Source organism: Tamandua tetradactyla, chromosome 16 (assembly GCF_023851605.1).
Source record: "Tamandua tetradactyla isolate mTamTet1 chromosome 16, mTamTet1.pri, whole genome shotgun sequence".
NCBI lineage: Eukaryota > Metazoa > Chordata > Mammalia > Pilosa > Myrmecophagidae > Tamandua > Tamandua tetradactyla.
The window spans coordinates 22,466,589-22,485,188 of record NC_135342.1 but is presented as its reverse complement, the minus strand read 5'-3'; the positions used below and the strand labels follow the sequence as shown (position 1 = coordinate 22,485,188).

Genomic DNA, 18,600 nt, shown 5'->3' with positions numbered 1-18,600 from the left:
GAGCAGTCTTAGGCTCTATTCCAGTGCTTGGAGAGTCAACAACTGGTTTCTGGTACAAAATACAGGCAGTCTTTGTTTATAAAAACAACCATTTCCTACACAGCTGTATGCCAGGTTTGGGAGCGGCTGCCACAATACAGAAAGAGATGGTTTCAGTTCTGTTCTAACTTAGACTCTAGGCCCACAGAGTCCTGGTTTTGTGACCTTAGACAAACATCTTTGCCTCTGGGCCCCGTTTTCCCCATCTCAGAAACTACAGTTGTTAATAGAACTCATTTCCGAGGTTTGTTGTGAGCTTGGGTGCCCCATAGCCTAGTGGTTGCAAGCACAGGCTATGGGACTAGAAATCTGGATCACTGAGTCCCGACTCCACCATCCCACAGCTGTGTGATCCTGACCCAGTGATATTTCACCTCCCTGAGCCTCAGTTTCCTTCTCTGTCAAATGGGGCTAATAATGGAACCTAACTCACAGAGTTGATAGGATCAGTTGGTGTTGCATCCTGGACATGGGAAGCACTTAGAAAATTGCCAGAACTGTTTTTCTCAGGAGATCATTGCCGAGTGCCCACAGACAGGCTTTGTGCTAAGAGATTTTGTATGCATGAACTTGATGAATGTGTGAGACACTCCAAAGGGGCTAATTCTGTTGTGCTTCTCATTTTACAAAAAAAAATATAAACAGATTTCAAGAGATGCCATGTGCCTTGCCCCCAAGGTCTCTGAGCTGGAATTAAGGGCTTACCCTCCATCTCTGTGCTTTGCTTACCAAGTGACTGAGCTGACTCTACCTCCTTCTCAGCCCTAAAACAACCTCTACTAGGGAAGTTCCTTTGTGGGCCAGCTGCTTATGAAGACCCTTCTGTCCCAGCTATGAACTTGCTAATTCACAGAGCCCTGTTTTTTTACTTCTTTCCAGCCGAGTTACAGCCAGCCACCCTACAACCAGGGAGCTTACAGCCAGAGCTACACAGCCCCACCACCTCCACCTCCACCACCACCTGCCTACAACTATGGGAGCTACGGCGGCTACAACCCAGCCCCTTATACCCCACCACCACCACCCACTGCACAGACCTATCCTCAACCCAGCTATAACCAGTATCAGCAGGTAGGTGCCAAACCTGGAAGCTGATGGGATGAAGGGATTTTTAGGAACCATGCTGGGGTGTGTATTCTTTAAAAAGATGGGTATCTTGCTGGCCTCTGGCCTTGCACCCAGCTGGTACAGCAATGCCATTCGATGAACACTTCTGAGCTAGTGGCTACAGCCCAGCAAGCAAAGGGGTCATGTCGGGCATAACAGGACTTCCAAGTTTCTGCTTGAGCACCATGACCAGTGCCCATTCAGATTGGTTGGCATCTGGGCTGCCATACTGGTTATTGAATATTTTGGATATATCTGACTTTACCTCAAATGGTGCTAGGTTGACAAGCCAGGAGACTTGGGCTTCAGTCCCTTACTGCCCACTCATGTGCGCCAAGTCAGTTACATCCTCTTCTGGTGCCTTGATTTATCTGTCACTTAAGGCACCCATGTGTCATCTGCCATTCCTGTACTCCGCATGAGGGTGGGGATGGGAGGAGCTGAGGGTGGGGATGGACAAAGGACTCTCTGAGTTTGAGTCTGAACTCCTTCTGGGTTTCTCTCCTCAGTATGCCCAGCAATGGAACCAGTACTATCAGAACCAGGGCCAATGGCCGCCATACTACGGGAACTACGACTACGGGAGCTACTCCGGGAGTACACAGGGTGGCACGAGCACACAGTAGCCAAGGCGCCCCAGAGTCCCCCAGAAGCTCCCACCAGCTTCCTCTACCAGCGCCTACCTTGGCCCACTCTACTCCCACCGGGTCCTGTGGTGCTGGGGGATGGGGTCATCCCCGGGCTGCCTCCCTACCCAGCCTCCCTCCAGCCCTCTGCCTCTCCTCCAAGGGGCTTCTTCTCCCCACAGAGGGCCAGGCATTTCTCTCTGGATTCAAATAGGCAACAATGACCTTTTATTTTCTGTTTGTCCCCCCACCTCCTATTTGCTCTTTCCCTTCCCCAGTTCTTCCTTTTTGACTAAAGAATCCCTCCCTCTCCCTTGGTCACATGGTGAGGCTACATACAGTGACTGAGAGGAGAGGACCCCTTCCTTATCCATTCGTCCCAGCTCTGCTCCAGCCCCTCAGCTTCCCAGCCCCTCATGCAGTTTGTTGTAAATTCTTCCAGGAGCTGTTTTACTGTCTACTTTTCAGGATTAAAAAAAAAAATCAAAACTTTAAGAAAATGGGAAAAAAAAAAAAAAAAAAAAAAACCACGAGTTTAAAAAAGCAAAATGTGGAGGGAGGAAGCAGTGACCTTTTTTGGTAATTATGCTTTTTTTTTTTAATTTTTAGAATTTGTCGGTTTTTACTGTGGGTCAGCTGTTGATATTTCATCAAGATAACCATTTCTTTGCTGAGTTCAGGTGACCGAGGAAGAGCCACACCCTCGAAACAAAACAAAACACCCAAAAACAAAATCATCTTTAACCTAACTTTTTATACGATGTCTCAGTTCCCCGTAACTTTGCACACAAGCTTCTGTGTTGAGTTGAATTGTAACTGCTTTTTGTATTTGGAGAGAGCGTGACTATTGAACTTGAAACCTTTTATTCCAGGTGTTCTGGTAGTTTCTGGTGGGATTAGCGGGTAAGAGGGAAGGTGGGGGTGGTGAGGGGGTTCCTTCTCTCCAGAAAATGAGGTTTCTCCCACTGCCTCTTCCCAGAAGTCTCCCAAGTCCTAGACCTCAAACTTTCCTACCGTGATCCTCTGATTATTTTTACTTCCCCCTGGCCCATGTTTTAACAGAATTTTAACAAACTGCACTTATTAAGAAATATGTCTTGCCCTGTTTTGTTTTATTTTCTTTCAATAAATGAGATGGCATCTCCTAGCAGGAAGGAAGCAGGGTTGAAACCCTGAAGTGTTACTGCAATTGGCCTTTAATTAGGGTGGGGGCCTTTTCAAGGGGAAATTATTTACTGGTTTATTGAACAAACAGTGAGGGCTTTGTTCCTAACCACAATTTTGGTGCTAGAGATGTCCCCTTTAGCCTCCTGGGGTCCCTGGTTTAAAATCCACTAGTTCATTTCTAAAATGATTCTTTTTAGTTCCTTATCTCTCACAGTTTGATTGACCGAACCCCAAGTTCCTCGGGGGATGTTAGAGTAGAAAGTGGGAGCAAGTCCCTAGACCCAGGGAGAGGGACCAGATGGATGGAGACAGAACTGGCTTGTTCAGGGTCATCCCTGTGTACTGATTGGCCATCCACCTCAGGCCTGGTCTGTGCACTGGATTTAAGACAGTTCCTCCCTGCTCCCCTCTGGTCAACCTTAGACATTCTGAGAAGTGCTGGAGACATGGCATGACCAAGGCATTCCCTTACCCTCATGGGATTCTCAGTCCACAGGCAGGGTAGTAACAGCACTGAGTGGTCAGAGCTTTGGAAATCTGAGATTGTGGGCGAGGGAGGGCCTTGAGATTGAAAAAAAGTGGAGTGAGCCAGAGTAAGAATGTGTTCTTGGCCCTCTGCAAAGTACCATACTGGGGCACAAGAGTAGCCAGGTTAGTCCCAATCCCTACCCTTGTAGGTTCACAGAGTTTTGTGAAGGAGACACAGGCTACATCCAAAAAGGAGGGAAGTCAGTTATCCTTGAGGTCAGATGTAGCATCAGGATGTTAGGGCCAGGCATGGTGGCTATGGGCTGAGAGACCCTCGGGTACCCACTTCCATGACTCATTGAAAGCCCGCTGAGTGTGCTTCAAGTTCTCTAGTTTAGTTAAGGCACCTCTCTGTCGGTTCATGCATGGGGCAACAGCACCCTCTGCTGGCCTCTCTTGGTAACACTTCTAACTGGTTCCTACTCATTCCAGTGTGGCATATTGGAACTTCCTCCACTTCTCATCTTCAAATCCTAATGTGGGAGGACAATGTGAAGTTCTCTGCTTCTGCTCCTCATCATAGTCTCTGGATTACTGCATCAGCCTCCTCATAGAACTCCCTTACCTCTTTCCTGACCCACACCCATACCGCTTGCCCACTTTCTCTCAGGATAAAGAAACTCAAGCTACTTAATGCAGCTTGAGGCAACACATGGCCTGATCCCTGATGGCTTCACCTCTCACTGCTCTCCCTCTGGACTTCAAATCAGTGGTTCTTATATCCTGGTTGGGGAGGGGGTTACAAATCCCTTTTGGAATTTCTAAATGTCATGAAACTCCACCCTGGAAAATGCACGTGGGATTTTGGAACAAGGCTTGATAGTTCTTAAATCCTTTGCAGCCTAATAATGGCCTTCAGGTTAGAATATCTTACCTATTCCCTGATTATACTTGGAACTCCCAGAACTGCTCAAGCCTGCAGTCTGCCTAGCTCAACCTCCAGCCTCTGAGAGCCTTCCCTATCTCTTAATTCTCTTAGCCTAAATTCTGCTCATCCTTTAGGTTTCAGCTCCTATGTCCCGTCCTTCCAGAAAGACTTTCCTCCAGATTGGAGCAGGCACCTTCCTTGGCTTCCCTTAGCCTTTGGGTCCATCACAGCCTCAGCCACTCAGGGTAGTCACCGGTCAGTGTCTGCTCTGTTGGTAACATGCCCGAACGTGGGTCGCTACCATCCCTAGGCAGCCTAGACCAAGGCTGCCTCTCCACATCTGCAGATCCCCTCCTGTCACCTCTAATTTCATCGCCCATCCCATGCCAGAGACTGGATGTAATGACAGGCGTCCAGGAGATGAAGGAATGAAGGGAATAGACAGATCTAAATCGGAACACAGATTCTGAGGGTGTGGCAGCTCGGGGTCCTGGAGGTCGACTAAATTATCCATACCAAAATCAGACACGCCGGCATACTCTGCCCCAGGCCTATATGCCGGACGGTGAGCTCACAGCAGTGAACAAGAGAACTACAGCCCACGTCCTTCCTGATTGATCAATTTTGTAGCAATTCATTAAAGGGAACCTGAGAGGCCTTTGGGACTCCTGCGCCCCTTTTCTTCCGGGACCTGAAGGAGGCACGCATGCGCATAGGCGGTCCGCCTACGGTCCGGAACCTTGGTGCGGGGACACCGCGGAGCACCCGGCCCCCGGGGCGTGCTCAGAAGGAAGAAGCTGCCGGGGGCGTGGGGTCGAGGTCAGCGTGCGGAACCTGCTGCGGCGGTTGACAATTCAGAGAGACTCAGGATGGAGACTGTGGTGACCACGGCGGCGGCGAGGGAACCCGATGAGGGTGAGGCCCCGGCCGCGCGGGCTCCGGTGTCACTGAGAAATGGATCCCCGGGAACGCCAACGAGAACTCTTTATAGGGAAGCGCCTGCCCTCAGCCTTAGCTACCCCCTTCACCACTGTTTCCAGGTTAAGCCCTCTCGTCGCAGGCTGACCTCTTTCCCCTCCCTGCCCCTCTTCCCCGAAATTAACCTATTCCCATTTCCAGGCCAACCCTCTCCATGTCCCAGGTCAACTTATTTCCTTATCAGGCTCTCTGCTTAACCTCAACCTCTCCCTTGTCCCTGGCTAATTTTCCCTCTGTCCCAGGCTAACCCTTCTTCCCAAGTTGTGTCCTTTCCTATGCTAGACTGAGCCTTCCCTTGCCGCAGGCTAACCTTTCCACTGTTGCAGGCTGACCCTCCTCTGGTCCCATGCAAACTATACCTATCTCAGATGGATGGCTCCCCATCTCACTTCAACCCTCCTCCTCGCAAAGCTCACAATCCCATCTGCCTCCCCAGGGTCCTTAGTCTATTTCTGTGCTCTCCCTGGCCATCTCTCTCTCTTGTATATTCAATCTCTGTTTCTCCTGATGCCTTCTTCTCTGACTCCAAAATGCTTGTGTTATACCCATCTTAAAATTCCATCCTGTTACTTCAAAGTAATCCAATGTAAAGTGAAGTGTGATTGGGAGGTTGGCTAAAACACCACTGATTTATTATTGAAAGTGAATAATGGGTATGTGGAAGGGGCAGAAATGTCATTGTACTCTCTCCCTTTGTGTATGTTTTAAATTTTCCTCGGGAAACAAAATTTTCACCTAAAAAAATTCTTTTCCTTGACCCCATGCTGCCTTCCAGATGCCAACTATCTTTGCCAAAGAGTTACCTACACTTCTTTCCCCCTATTCCTCTCCTCCCACCTACTGCAATCTGCCTTTTACCCTCAGAAACTGCTCTGGTTAGTGTCTCCAAATAATGACCTTCCTCCATATACTTGAACCTCATTGTCCCTATTCAGTTCTTTTCTTACTAGATTACTTGGAGAATTCAGTGCTGTTGTCCCCACCACCCATCTTGTAAGTTTTCTCTTTCTTCCTGAAGTGCCACTCCTCATTTCTCTCATCTCTCACATTTCCCCTTCTCAGCCTCTGTTTTAGTTTCCTGTGACTGCAGAAACAAACTGCCACACACTGAGTGACTTAAAACAACAGAAAGTTATTCTCTCATTGTTCTGGAGACCAGAAATCCGAAGTCGGTATCAGTGAGCCTAAATCAAGGTGTCAACTTGGCTACACACTCCCTCAAGAAGAATCTCTTTTCTTGCCTTTCCAGCTTCTGATAGCTGTCAGCATTCCTTGGTTTGTTGCTGCATCACTCCAGTCTCTGCCTCCATGTTCACACTGACTTCTCCTCTCTGTGTTGTGTCCAAATCTCCCTCATTCTCTCTTTCATAAGAACACAGATAAAATTGCATTAGAGCCTACCTGGTTGATCCTCATCTCCCCATCTCAAGATCCTTACTTTAAACACATCTTCAGAGACCCTCTCTTTCCCATAAAAAATAACAGTCAGGGCAGTGCAACAGTGGCTCAGTGGCAGAATTCTTTCCTGCCATGTGGGAGACCTAGGTTCAATTCCCGGTGCCTATCCATGCAAATAGATAAATGAATAATAGTCACAGGTTCCCAGGATCAGGATGTGGATATCTTTGGGGGAGCATTTTTTTAGCCTGCTGCAGCTTCTTCCTTTAGTCCATTCACTATTATTTCCTACCCCATCTTCTCATCATACACACACACACACCACACACTCTGGGGCCTCTTTACTTCCCTCAGCTTTCGTCCCTGTCTTGGCTCTCACAACTCCCAGACCAGCACTTCTTTCCTGAACAACAGACTCCTGCACCTGCTGTCTCCTGGGTGCCTCCCCTGGGATGTCTCTTGGACCCATCACATCTTCATGTCCCAAACTGGCCTCAGCATCTCCCCTGAAATCTGCTCCTAATGCATATTGCTGTCTTGGGGATAATCTGACCATTTCCCAGACCAGAGCTCTGACCTCATCCTGGATGACGCCCTCCCCTCCCCACCCTTCAGCCCCATGGCTTATCCCTTTGGGCTTCTGAGCATCTTTCTAACCCCCACCCTTCTCTCTCTCCTTCCTCCACAGCCCCTGCCTTGGTCCAACTCAAATCTTCTCTTGCCTTGATGATTAAAATCCTCCCTGGAATCCACAGGTTTTACATGTAACCATCACCTCCTTTCTCCTCCCCATCCCCGCTAAGCCACCTAAAGGACTTGTCTATACTTTGTCTTCACTTATTTCCCACTTGCTGCAGTCTTGCTTCATGTCCCACCACTTTCAGGAAACAGCTCTCACCGAAGTTTGCCCAGCCCTCATTTGCCCGTTATCATTCCCTGTGTCATCTTTGGCCTTGCCTGTCTCCCCCCATCTGATTGGGCACTCCCCGAGGTCAGGAGCCAGACTGAATTCATCCCATAGGTCTTCAGTATTACTCAGTTTAGGGCCTCACACAGAGTCAGAGTTGCTGGAGAGTGCAAGAATGAACGTGTGGAAGAGCAAGAAAGAATAAATGTATTCATCATCTTGTGAACAAGTGAAAAGGCAAAAACATGAGTGAATCAGTGGGTGAGGTAGTAGGAGGCCAAGTAAGTCCACCTCACTCTGCACTGCTGTTCCCTCTGCCTGGAAAATTCTCCCCTGGAAATCTCATGGGCTCAATCCCTTACCACATTCAGGCTTTAGTCTCTACTCTAATGTCACTTTTTTGGCAAGACATTCTCGGGCTGTCCCACTTAAAACTGCACACACACCCCTCTTTATTTTTCATTATTGTTCTTGGAACCACCTAACACACTACATGTTTTCAGTAATTACATTGTTAATTGTCTGTGTCCCTTGCTAAAACTTCAGCTCGTTGAAGGCAGAGGCATTGACCCCACACCCTTGTTTTCACTGTGGTTTCTCTAAGACCCAGAACAGTGCCCAGAAGGTAACAGGTGCTCAACAAGTGTGGTATGAGTGAATGACTGAGCACCCCGTCCGCTTCCATCCGGTCCCCCAGCCCAGTCCCTTTTCCTCCCCTTACTCCCACCCTGACTAGCAAATATCCCCTCTTCCCACAGGCTGCACAAAGCCCAGTCCTGGGCACTGGGGGGAGCTGAGCTGGACACCAGTCCCACCCAGATCCCAGAACCGGGTGGAAGCGGCAGAGGGAGCACCAGGGGCCCTAGACAACAGCCTCCCCAGGGACGCGGAGGTGGCGGTGAATGCCATGCTGCACGCCGTGGCCGCCAGCCGCCTGCCCGTGTGCAGCCAGCAGCAGGGCGAGCCTGACCTGACAGAGGGGGAGAAGGTGGCCATCCTGCGTCAGCTGTACCACGAGAAGCCACTGGTGTTCCTGGAGCGCTTCCGCACAGGCCTCCGCGAGGAGCACCTGGCCTGCTTCGGCCACCTGCGGGGCGACCACCGTGCAGACTTCTACTGTGCCGAGGTGGCCCGGCAGGGCTCGGCCCGCCCCCGCACCCTGCGCACCCGCCTGCGAAACCGGCGCTACGCTGCCCTGCGGGAGCTCATCCAAGGTGTGGGGGCAGATGGGTGAGGAAGGGCAGAGATGGGGAGGGAGCGGGGGGGAGACCAAGGCAGAGATAGTGAGGAACAAGAGCAGAACCACAGAGACAGATCCTGGGAGATGAGTTTCAGGACAAAGAGAGAGACACAGAGAGAGACTAAGAGAGATGGGAAATGAGGGGTAGAGTAATGTAGAGACAAACAGGAAAGAAGGGCCCCGATAGATGGAGGGGTCAGGATTCAGTCGAGGACAGCAGGGCTTGTGCGGTACACAGCGTTGTGATAAGTGGTTATTGTGAGGACAGCAGGGCTTGTGCGGTACACAGCGTTGTGATAAGTGGTTATTGTGAGGACCATATATGGAGGTGTTGAAAGAAACCAAGGGGGCACGTGGTGACAGAAAAGCCCCTTGAACAGGACACATGTGAATGCTGCACAGGGAAACATTGGCACCTTTTTGTCCATGGCCTAATTAAAAGCATCTTTCCAAAGTTAAAAGGGAAGGGCAATGTGGTGGGGAGCAAGTTGGGACTCTACTGGGGGGAAGACACACTGGCTGTGAGAGATGGGTACAAAAGGAGAGATGGATACAAAAGGAGTGAGACACAGGGCAGGCAGGGGACAGAGGAGAAGAAAATGTGTGTGTGGGGTCAGTGAATGAATGCGGTGGGGTGAGTTGACAGAAAGCAAGGAAGCAGGTAAAAGACAGGTGGGTGGAGACAGAGAGACAGGGATGAAGGGGGGAGAAGGAGAGAAGCTGAAACCCAGAGGGAGGAGGTGACAGTCAGAGGGGGGAGGGAAAAAGAATATCCTAGAAACAGAGATGGGAGTGAGGAGAGGGCAAAATGGAGGCCATGGCAAGGTAGCAGAGCAGGACTTGGTGTTGAAGAGGCCAGGATTCCAGGCAGAGACCCCAGGTCAGGGGACCTCAGGGCCTCTTTTGTCCTGGGCTTGGAAGGCAGGGCTCGGAGCTGTGGGGGTTACCCAGAGTGGGTTTAACTGTCATCTGAGCAATGGAGCCATTCCTGCAGGCGTAGGCAACCAGGGGAGAAGTGAAGGACCCAGGTTTCATGGAAGGGGAAGCCAGGCCCACCTGAGGGACCCGCTCTGAGGAGAGATCTGGGTGTGGCTGTTCCCCCATGACCACATAGCCTCAGGATCTGTGCATACTTTTTCCAAAAAAAAGTCACTTGCACGTGAGTGCACACGTGTTCCTGTGAGAGTGATCACATACACGTGCTTGGACTCGCAAGGCCCAGGCCCATGGAGCCATGTCTGCTCAGACATGACCCCCACCCCCAGTCCTCCCCTGAACCCCTTGCGTCCCGTCTCCCCTCTTGCAGGGGGCGAGTACTTCAGTGATGAGCAGATGCGGTTCCGGGCCCCGCTGCTGTATGAGCAGTACATTGGGCAGTACCTAACCCAGGAGGAGCTCAGCGCCCGCACCCCGACCCATCAGCCCCCGAGGCCGGGCTCTCCTAGCTCCCCTGCCTGCCCACTCTCCGACCTGCTGCTTCAGTCCTACCAGGAGCGTGAGCTGCAGCAGCGGCTGCTCCAGCAGCAAGAGGAGGAGGAGGCCTGCTTGGAGGAAGAGGAAGAGGAGGAGGACAGCGATGAGGAAGGTGAGAGCCAGTAGCGCAAGGTGCCCCGTTTTCAGATACCCCACCCCGGGCCTGTCTTCCCCCACTTCAGGCATCAGGCTAAGCACCCAACCTGCGAGATCAGATGTTCATCCCTCCCCTGCCTGGCCCTCCAGCCCTGTATGCCCTCTCAGAGGTATCTCCAGGCCTTTGCATCTGTCATCCCTTCTGCCAGGAGTACCTTCCCTTTGCCCCTCCTTACCGCCCTCCGTCCTTCAGGCCTGACCCTGTTACGCCACCCTCCTTCTCTAAAGCACTACACGTCATGCCACATGATCAACATGTGCGCCAAGGAGGCAGGCAACGGGGCTTTCTCAGTCGCTGCTCTGTCCTCAGAGCCACCAGAAGCAGCCTCAAATGAACGTGGGTTCAGTGCCTGCACTAGTGCACCCCTCATTCCCACCTGGTGGGTGACTCCCTCCACAGACAAGGGGCCCGGCCAAGACTCGGAGGCCTGGGTCCCCGACTCGGAGGAGAGACTGATCCTGCGGGAAGAGTTCACCAGCCGGATGCACCAGCGCTTCCTGGATGGCAAGGATGGGGACTTCGACTACAGGTGCTCCCAGCCCCTCCCCAGCCCCAGCCCCAGCCCTGTGCCCCTTGGCCCGTGCATATCCGCAGAGGGCTTCCCTTCGTGGTGCCAGAAGGCCCCGGAACAACCCCAGGACATGGGCCCTGGAGTTTCAAATCTCACAATTCCAAAGCAGGAAGCTGGTTTGGCCCTCCAGCCCAGTCGTCCTGTCTGTAAGGTGGGCAATGAGCAGGGCTGACCCCTAACTCAGTATTGATAAAATATTAGAATACTTCCATTCTGCTTGGCCATCACCCAAGCCCTGCAAATGTTCCCCGAGCATCCTAAATTTTTCCCTAGGACCCTGGACCTCAGGCTGTAGGAAGTAGTACCTGGCTGTGTCAGTATCTGGCACGGAGTAGGGCCACAGTACATGCCCTGCAGTTCCAGTGGTCATATCTCTCCAGTATAACCCCAGGGGGTGACACACCTACTTTGGAAAAGGATTTTACCATTGAGGGAGGAAGGTATCAGAGCCAAAGGCAGGCAGATGGCTTTGTAAATGGAGGCATCTTTGCCTTGGGGGCCCCGGCAGCAGGAGCACTGGCTTCAAATCTAGCCCCTCCCCTACTCAGACCCTCGGGGGCTCAGTAGTAAAATGAGGGTTGTGACCTCCACTGCCACAGTACCCAGGTCACAGCCAGCTCTCGGTGGTGACCAGAACTTTGCTGGCTCAAACTGGGGTCCATCCATCCACCACCCCCAACCCTAGAATCAAATCTGACCGATCCACTTCCAGCTTGGGCCAAGCCTCACAGAGCCTCGATCCCACACGCCAGGGGGTTGTCCCTGCACAGAGGGAACTTCAGCAGGTGGGTGCCTCTGTCCGCAGCCAGGAAACCCATGAGGAAGTCAGGCCTGGTGTGAGCAGCAGGGAGCAGCACTGCCACTGGTCCTGCTCAGAAGACAGCAGATGCTGGCACATCCCTCCAAGCATTCAGCCAACATGAGTTGAGCATCTACTGTTACTAAGGAGCAAAACCCACAAAAGGGTTCCCTGCCCTAAAAGGGTCCCTGTTTGCTGAGGAAGACAGAGACTTAGGTGGTACCTAGTGGTGTTGGGGCAATGACGAGAACTAAATCTGGGAAGCGGGGAGAGTGGTCAGGGAAGGCCTTTCTGAGAGAACACTGGGGCGGAGACCTGCAAGAAGTGAGGGGCAGGCCATGTCAGTTTCTGTGGGAAGTGTGCCTGGCCGCGGGGCGGCAGGTGCCCGGATCAGGACCTGAATGCAGCCGTTAGGGGGTGCAGGGCAGGGCTACAGAGGTGCCTCGGAGCAAAACTGGGGCGCCCTCACTTTTTCAGATGGCTTCCTTGTGCCTCAAGACGGGGCTTCCTCACTGTTGCACCCTTTACCTTTGGGCCGGATCCTTCTCCTTGTCAGGGCGTCCGGTGTGCCCTCCACCCACTAGGTACTGGCGGCTACAGTCAGGACGACTCCACACACTGCCACCTGTCCCCTGGGGGCCAGGACCGCCAGGATGAGAACCTCCAGGGCACTCTGGGCCCAAGTGTCGCTACAGCTCCGAGCTTTTAAACAGGAACCAGAAATCCAGATGTTTAAGTAAAATCTTTGATTTGTAAAATGTTATCTTTTTAATTTTAAGCCCAGAGGCTAAACAACCCCTCCGAGGGTCACCTTGGGCCTGTAGCTGCCACTGTATGACCCTAGGGTCCCTAACCCCTTTGACCTGACCTGGTCCAGTTGGGGCCCGGGGAAGACCCAGGCCCTGATGGCCCCTTCCCCTTGCAGCTCCGTGGACAACAACCCCGACTTTGACAACCTGGACATCGTGGCACGAGATGAGGAGGAGCGCTACTTCGACGAGGAGGAGCCCGAGGATGCACCCAGCCCAGACCTGGATGGGGATTGAGGCCCCCGTCACCCTCCCACCCTGCCCCTGCCTCAACAAGGCTGCTGATCACAGCCGGCTCAGTGACTGTCTCTAAGGGGACACCAGGGCATCCCCAGCCCCACCACCACACTGCCACCAGCCTCACTGGCTCTGGGACTCATCTCATCTCCTCCACCTGTTTCTGGGGTTCCCTACATCTCCTTCCCCTTCCCCCCTTCTCTCTCCCTGTCCCCTGCCTCTGTATTTCTTGCTGTCTCTGTTTCTCTTTGTCATTTTCTCTCTTTTGGTCTTTCTCTCCCTCCCTTTCTGTCTCTTGCTCCCTCTGTTCTGTCTCTTGTTTTATCTCACTGCTTCCCCCCCCCCCCCATCTGTTTGCCTCTGCCTTTCTCTCTCCCTCTCTCCATGTGTCTGGCCCTCTCTGTCTCCCCCTTTCTCTGTGCCTTGGGCTTTGCCCACACAGCAGGATCCAGCATGAACATCCCCTTGGTCCAGGCCAGTGGGGCCCTTCATGGCTGGAGCTGGCCGGGTTGAACCCAGTACCTGAGTAAGGGCTGGGACTGACACTGGGCCCCAGGGCAGCTCTCTGCTCTCCCCTTGGTCTCCACCTCTCCCTGTGTCCCTGTCCTGCTCCCGGCACCTCCTCGCCTCTGACATTTCCCATCTCCTCTCTCTGGGATTGTTGTCCCTTCTGCTGGGATTGTTGTCTCTTATGCCCACACAGGTCCATCTCTCTCTGTCTCTGTACCTGTCTGTCTCAGCCTTTATCTCTATGGGTTACAGCCCCCGACTCCATGTGGCTAGCTTTGGGCCCTCTGTGCCCCCCTGCCTACCCCACCCCCGACTGCTGAATGGTGTAGCTCCCCATGGACAGGGAGACCTGGGGCTGCCAGCTTCCACCTCAACCTTGGGACCTAGGCTTGCGGGGGGTGGACAGAGCCCACCTGAGTGGAGAGGAGAGCACAGGAGGAGCTATCCCATCTCAACCCCACCAGCGACAGTTTTTTCCTTCCTTCACTTCCTCTGCCTCCCTCTTCTGTTTACACTCCCCAAATATGCACAGGCTGTTATCATGGGTCCTGAGTCATCCCCCACACGTGGCCTGCCCCAGCGTCCCTGCCCCAAGCAGGCCACAGGGCCCGCCGCATGGAGCCCCCCACTGCCTGGGCTAATGGGAGCCAGATGGCCGCCTGGTGACTCAGCTGCCGGCTGCCTGTGAGAACCCGGGCGGCCCACCTTCCCATGCCCCACACCCGCTTATGCTCCCAGAAGACGCACACGGAAAAGACACCAGCCACTGGGGGTCCCAAGGTCAGAGGTGGGGCCTGGGGACCCCTCCTAGGAAACGGAATGGTGGCATCCTACCCTGGCTAAGCCTGAAGGACCATCAAACCGCAACCTCAGGCACGCAGCCCAGAGTGAGGGGAGCTCCCAGGACCACACCGGGGTGAGGGGTGAGCCTCTGGGTCAGGCAGGATCAGCCAGACACAGCAGAATGCAGCAGAGGGATGCTGGGTGGGGGAACTTAAATAATTCCAGCTGCTATTACTGTGCCTGCCGTTGCCTCCTATACCAGTCCCCTGCAAGGAAGCACCCATTGCCCCATTTCACAGATGGGTTGAGGGAGGCCCGGGAGGGACCTGTTTCTTGCTGAGGATCGCATGCCATCAAGTGAAGCTGCAATCGCCCCCTGGTCCAGAGCCACACAGGCCCTAGAAACCCCCGTGCAGGGACCACCTGGAGCTGGACAGAGGGAGCAGGACGAACATACAGACAAACTTTGTCAGGTGGAATGATTCTAGAAGAATGAGATGTCATGGGCAGCTAATACCCCTGGGCCCAGGGCCTCGTTGGTTGCTCTGAGCCATAGTTGCTGTCGCTGTCAGGGATTGCTGTCCCACCATCTAGGGGGAAAAGGGCCAGCAGGACCCCTGAGTTCATGCCATCCATTTGTCAGAGCTCTCTGCTATTTATAGGGGTCAGCCTGTGGTGGTATGCACATTTTTGGCCAATCTATGATTTGATCATTAAATTTGTTTGCGATATATTTTGCCATACACAAGTGTCATAGTAAAAACAAAATGATGAGAGAGACAGCAGTTGAGTCAGAATTAGGGTTAGTCAGATGCAGACGTGAGCGTCTATAGCTGAGACAGAGGTGGGGCCATCACAGGGACAGGGATTAGATGGGGAGACAGGAAGAACCGAGGGCGGCGGGAGAGGGCATGACAAGCCCTGGGCACAGCCCCAGCGCAGCTGAGGTGAAGGTGCAGCCCCCGCGGTAATACCACTCTCCTGTCCCCAGTTCTGGGGTTGGGGTGGGTGGAGGGGCTGAGTCAGGGCGGGAGGGCCGGCTGGAGACCCTTCCTGGGCATCTGGCGCCGCCTCAGCCCACCCCCGCCGTGTCTGACATCTCTGTGTCTGACATTCCCCCTGACAAAGCTGAAACCGCCTCCCTGGTTTCCTTCCCTCGTCCCTCTCCTCTCTGTGCCCGTCTCCACACTCCGCCTGCCCCTCGCTGCCCTTTCTCACTGCTTCACCCCATGTGCTTGCTTCCTCCTCTGTGTGTCACTCTTTTCCCTCTGTCTCCATCTTATCACTTTTCCTTGTGCCCCTTTCTGAGCTCTTGTCTCTTCCTCATTTCTCCTGTTCCTCTTCCCCTCTTCTCTCTCTTTTATCATTCTCTCCACCTCAGCCCCGGAGCGTCTGATGCAGCCTCTGTAACCCTATTTCCCCATCTCTTCGTTGGAGCGCCCCCCCTCCCCCCCTCCTGCGCCCCTCCTCACCCCCATTTTTTCTTTTCCCTCTCTTTGCTCCCTCACCACCAGCCTCCATCTCAGTCTCTGCTCCCTCCTCTGTCTCCCAAATCCCGGGGAGGTCCAGATGGGACCAGAGCTTCACTGGTAGCCCCTAGGAGCCAGGAATGGGGGGTGGGAGGCCTCAGTCCCACCCAGAAAGGGCATGGGAGGGGGCAGCAAAGTGCAGGCCCACTGGGCCAGAGGGAAAGTCTGTGCTGGTGCCTGATCACCCCCGCCCCCAGGACCCATGGGCTGGGGCCAAGTAAACACAGCCGCTGGCTGCCCGAGATATTTATACCGAGGGCTGGGCGCAAGGCCAATGCCCACCACAGCCCCTGCCCTGCCCTGCCCTGCCCTGCCCGCTGCCGCAGCCAGCCCCGAGCCAGCGTGGCACCAGCCAGCAAAGGGACGCACCGCAGACACAGCCTCCGCTCAGCACAGAGACCGGCAAGTACACCAGGGACACACGACACTGCCCTGAAGCGCCAGCACCACATGCAGCCACACAGCCGGCTCTGGTGACAACAGGGACCCACAAAACTCACACTAGCTAAAGCCCCCGGCCCCCATGCAGGCTCACAGAATGCAGACCCCCAGAGGCTGTCTACCACCTCCGGAGATGGACACTCACACCCAGGCAGACCCGGCCCAGAAATACAGGCCCCTCAGACACACCGGCACAGTGAGGCCCGTTTCCAGCGTAGGGGGACATACAAACATCCTCCGAACTCCTGCTGCTCACAAAACATCCCCCAGAAACAGGACACCCACAGACACACAAACACTGGGAAATAACTGTCACACAAACCCCAGCTCATGTGTTAGAAACACAAAACACACATAGAGCACCTCCTGGAAACATATTTCTCATACACCAATCGACATACACAGAAAATACCCACATTTCAAGCCAAACTTACACTAACTGCATAAATTTACACCCAGAGAGAACAGTGATGATGAGAATAACCCTCCCCTCCCACCCCATTCTTGCTAAGGCAAACAGTGCCAGGGCACAGAACCCACAGTGCATCGGCTTGTGCAGCAGAAACATAAATCACACATGCACAAGCCAGAAAGGCAGCACTCACAAACCATGGAGTGGAACATGTGCTGGCACCACACACACACATGCAGAAAAAACCTGTCCACAGACAGGCATCCAGGCCAATACATGAGAAACTCCTGTGAACTAAACACAAAACTCACCACAAAGCATGCAAACACACACCAAGAGGTTTTGCACACACTCAAATTCACATTGAGACAGACTGACACTGTGGGTGCCCAGAGACCTAGGGGGATGGGGGTATCTGTGCCTGTCTCTCTCACACATGCACACACGCTGATCCTGGTGCCAGGCCCATCTAGGGGAGGGGGCAGGAAGGCCCAAGCCGGCCTCCCGGCCCCACTTCCTGCCCCGTGGGGGCCGGACGGGAAGCTGGGGCTCCAGCCGGAACCCAGGCTCCCCCCACGACTTCCCTCCGCCACCCAGGCGGCCCGCAGGATGGGGGTGGGTGGGGCGGGGAGGGCAGCGGGGTGTCCAGAACCCCCAGCCCGTGCACTTGGCTGTGGTCAGGGGCTGCCTTGTCCTGCCTGGGGCCGGCCACCCCAGGGGTGCCAGGACAGCCGAGCAGGGCAGCACGGGGGTGCCCCCAGCGCGCACTCCCAGTGCGCACACGGCCAAGGGGAAGGTGCTGAGCCTGCAGGTTTCCCTGCCCAGCCCTGCCCGCCGCGCGCCCCGGGGGCAGGTGGGCGGGGGCGGGTCACGAGGGCGCCGAGTGGGGCTCTGGGGAAGCCCGGGTGCCGTCCGCAGAGGCATGAGCTGGGCGTGAGAGGGCCCGTCGCCACCTGGGGGGGTGTCTGGGAGTGTGGGAGCTGCTCCGTCTGGGACCCTGGGTGTGACTGTGTGTGGGTGTGGCAGGGTTGGCTGCTGTTTTTCGGGCCCCCTGGGACTCCCTGGGGGGCGTGTGAGATGTCGGATGGAGTGGGTGACCGAGACGGGCCGTCTCCATGTGCGCACACTATGTCTGCCTGTGACTGTGACCCCATGGAGGATGTTTGTGTAACTGCTGGTGGGTCCCAGCTGGAGTCTCCGTGTTTCATTTCCTGACGGGCTCTGATGCTGTGGGTGTGTGTCTGTGTGCACACTGTCTCTGAGGCTGCGTGTGGGCTTGTGCTGGTTGTGGCCTCGGTCCCACGGAATGTAGCTGTGCCTGGGTTTTGCCGCATCCCCAGTAGTCTCTGCCTGTGTCACATCCCCATACGGCATCACGGTCGGGCTGTGTGTTTGTGTGTTGATGTGACTGACACCTTCTCCGTTTACATCCGTGTATGCTGGTGGCTGCCAAGGGGTCTCCTTCCACCCAGTACCGTTGTGGCCCCGAGAGGTGAATGTGTTTGTGTGGTCGTGGGGTACTGTCCACACTGGACACCGCGTGGAGTGTGCATACATGTGCGCGCTGCATCCCTGGGGACTGCAGTCCATCACTGTGGCCCCGCCTGTGTCTTGTCTGCCTCTGGGGCCAGGCCTCAGCGGGGTCTCCCCAGGCCAGGCTGCTGACAATGGCAGCAAGTCCCTGCACAGTGAACTCCTGCCCCCAGCCCCTCCCTGTGGCTCCCAGACCTGGGGCAGGAGGAGCCACCCCACTTCTACCCCTGGGCTGAGCCAGGAGGCTCCCAGGGCCCCTCGCCCAGACCCAGAGCCACCCACCCTTCTCACACCCACAGGCTAGGGACCTGTCCTCCCTCCCGGGACAGTCACTGGGCAAAGGAGCAAGGCAGGGGCCCCTGGCCCTGGGAAATGCAGGGGAAAGAGAAAGGGGAACTGAAACCTGGGGGAAAGAGGAAGTAGGAGAGAATTCACAAGCAAGACCACAGCAGATGGGAGGCAGGAGAGAGAAACCCACCCTGTCAGCT

At 54.5% G+C, this 18,600-nt stretch overlaps 2 protein-coding genes across 6 annotated transcripts in view; both read left to right on the top strand.

Moving 5' to 3' along the window:
• Window positions 1–2,877, top strand: part of HNRNPUL1 (heterogeneous nuclear ribonucleoprotein U like 1) — a 32,604-nt gene extending 29,727 nt beyond the window's left edge. For all 5 annotated transcript variants that reach the window (XM_077131773.1, XM_077131771.1, XM_077131769.1 and 2 more), the window contains exons 14-15: window positions 919–1,110; window positions 1,656–2,877. In XM_077131773.1, coding sequence (XP_076987888.1) covers window positions 919–1,110; window positions 1,656–1,772 — 309 coding nt within the window. In that variant the 3' untranslated portion in view covers window positions 1,773–2,877. The remainder of the gene's footprint in view (window positions 1–918; window positions 1,111–1,655) is intronic.
• A 166-nt stretch (window positions 2,878–3,043) lies between these two features.
• CCDC97 (coiled-coil domain containing 97) lies at window positions 3,044–14,928 on the top strand. Its single transcript, XM_077131775.1, has 5 exons — window positions 3,044–5,250; window positions 8,377–8,832; window positions 10,165–10,443; window positions 10,888–11,017; window positions 12,784–14,928. Exons 1-5 carry the CDS (start codon window positions 5,205–5,207, stop codon window positions 12,902–12,904), a joined length of 1,032 nt encoding a protein of 343 aa, XP_076987890.1. The 5' UTR covers window positions 3,044–5,204; the 3' UTR covers window positions 12,905–14,928.
• The last annotated feature ends 3,672 nt before the right edge of the window (window positions 14,929–18,600 follow it).

Bases quoted from the DNA above. Each gene is read 5' to 3' on its own strand.
- CCDC97 (XM_077131775.1), top strand. From the start codon at position 5,205: ATGGAGACTGTGGTGACCACGGCGGCGGCGAGGGAACCCGATGAGG. The intron at 8,833-10,164 runs GTGTGGGGGCAG...CCCCTCTTGCAG, and splicing joins CCTGCGGGAGCTCATCCAAG to GGGGCGAGTACTTCAGTGAT. The intron at 10,444-10,887 runs GTGAGAGCCAGT...CTCCCTCCACAG, and splicing joins GGAGGACAGCGATGAGGAAG to ACAAGGGGCCCGGCCAAGAC.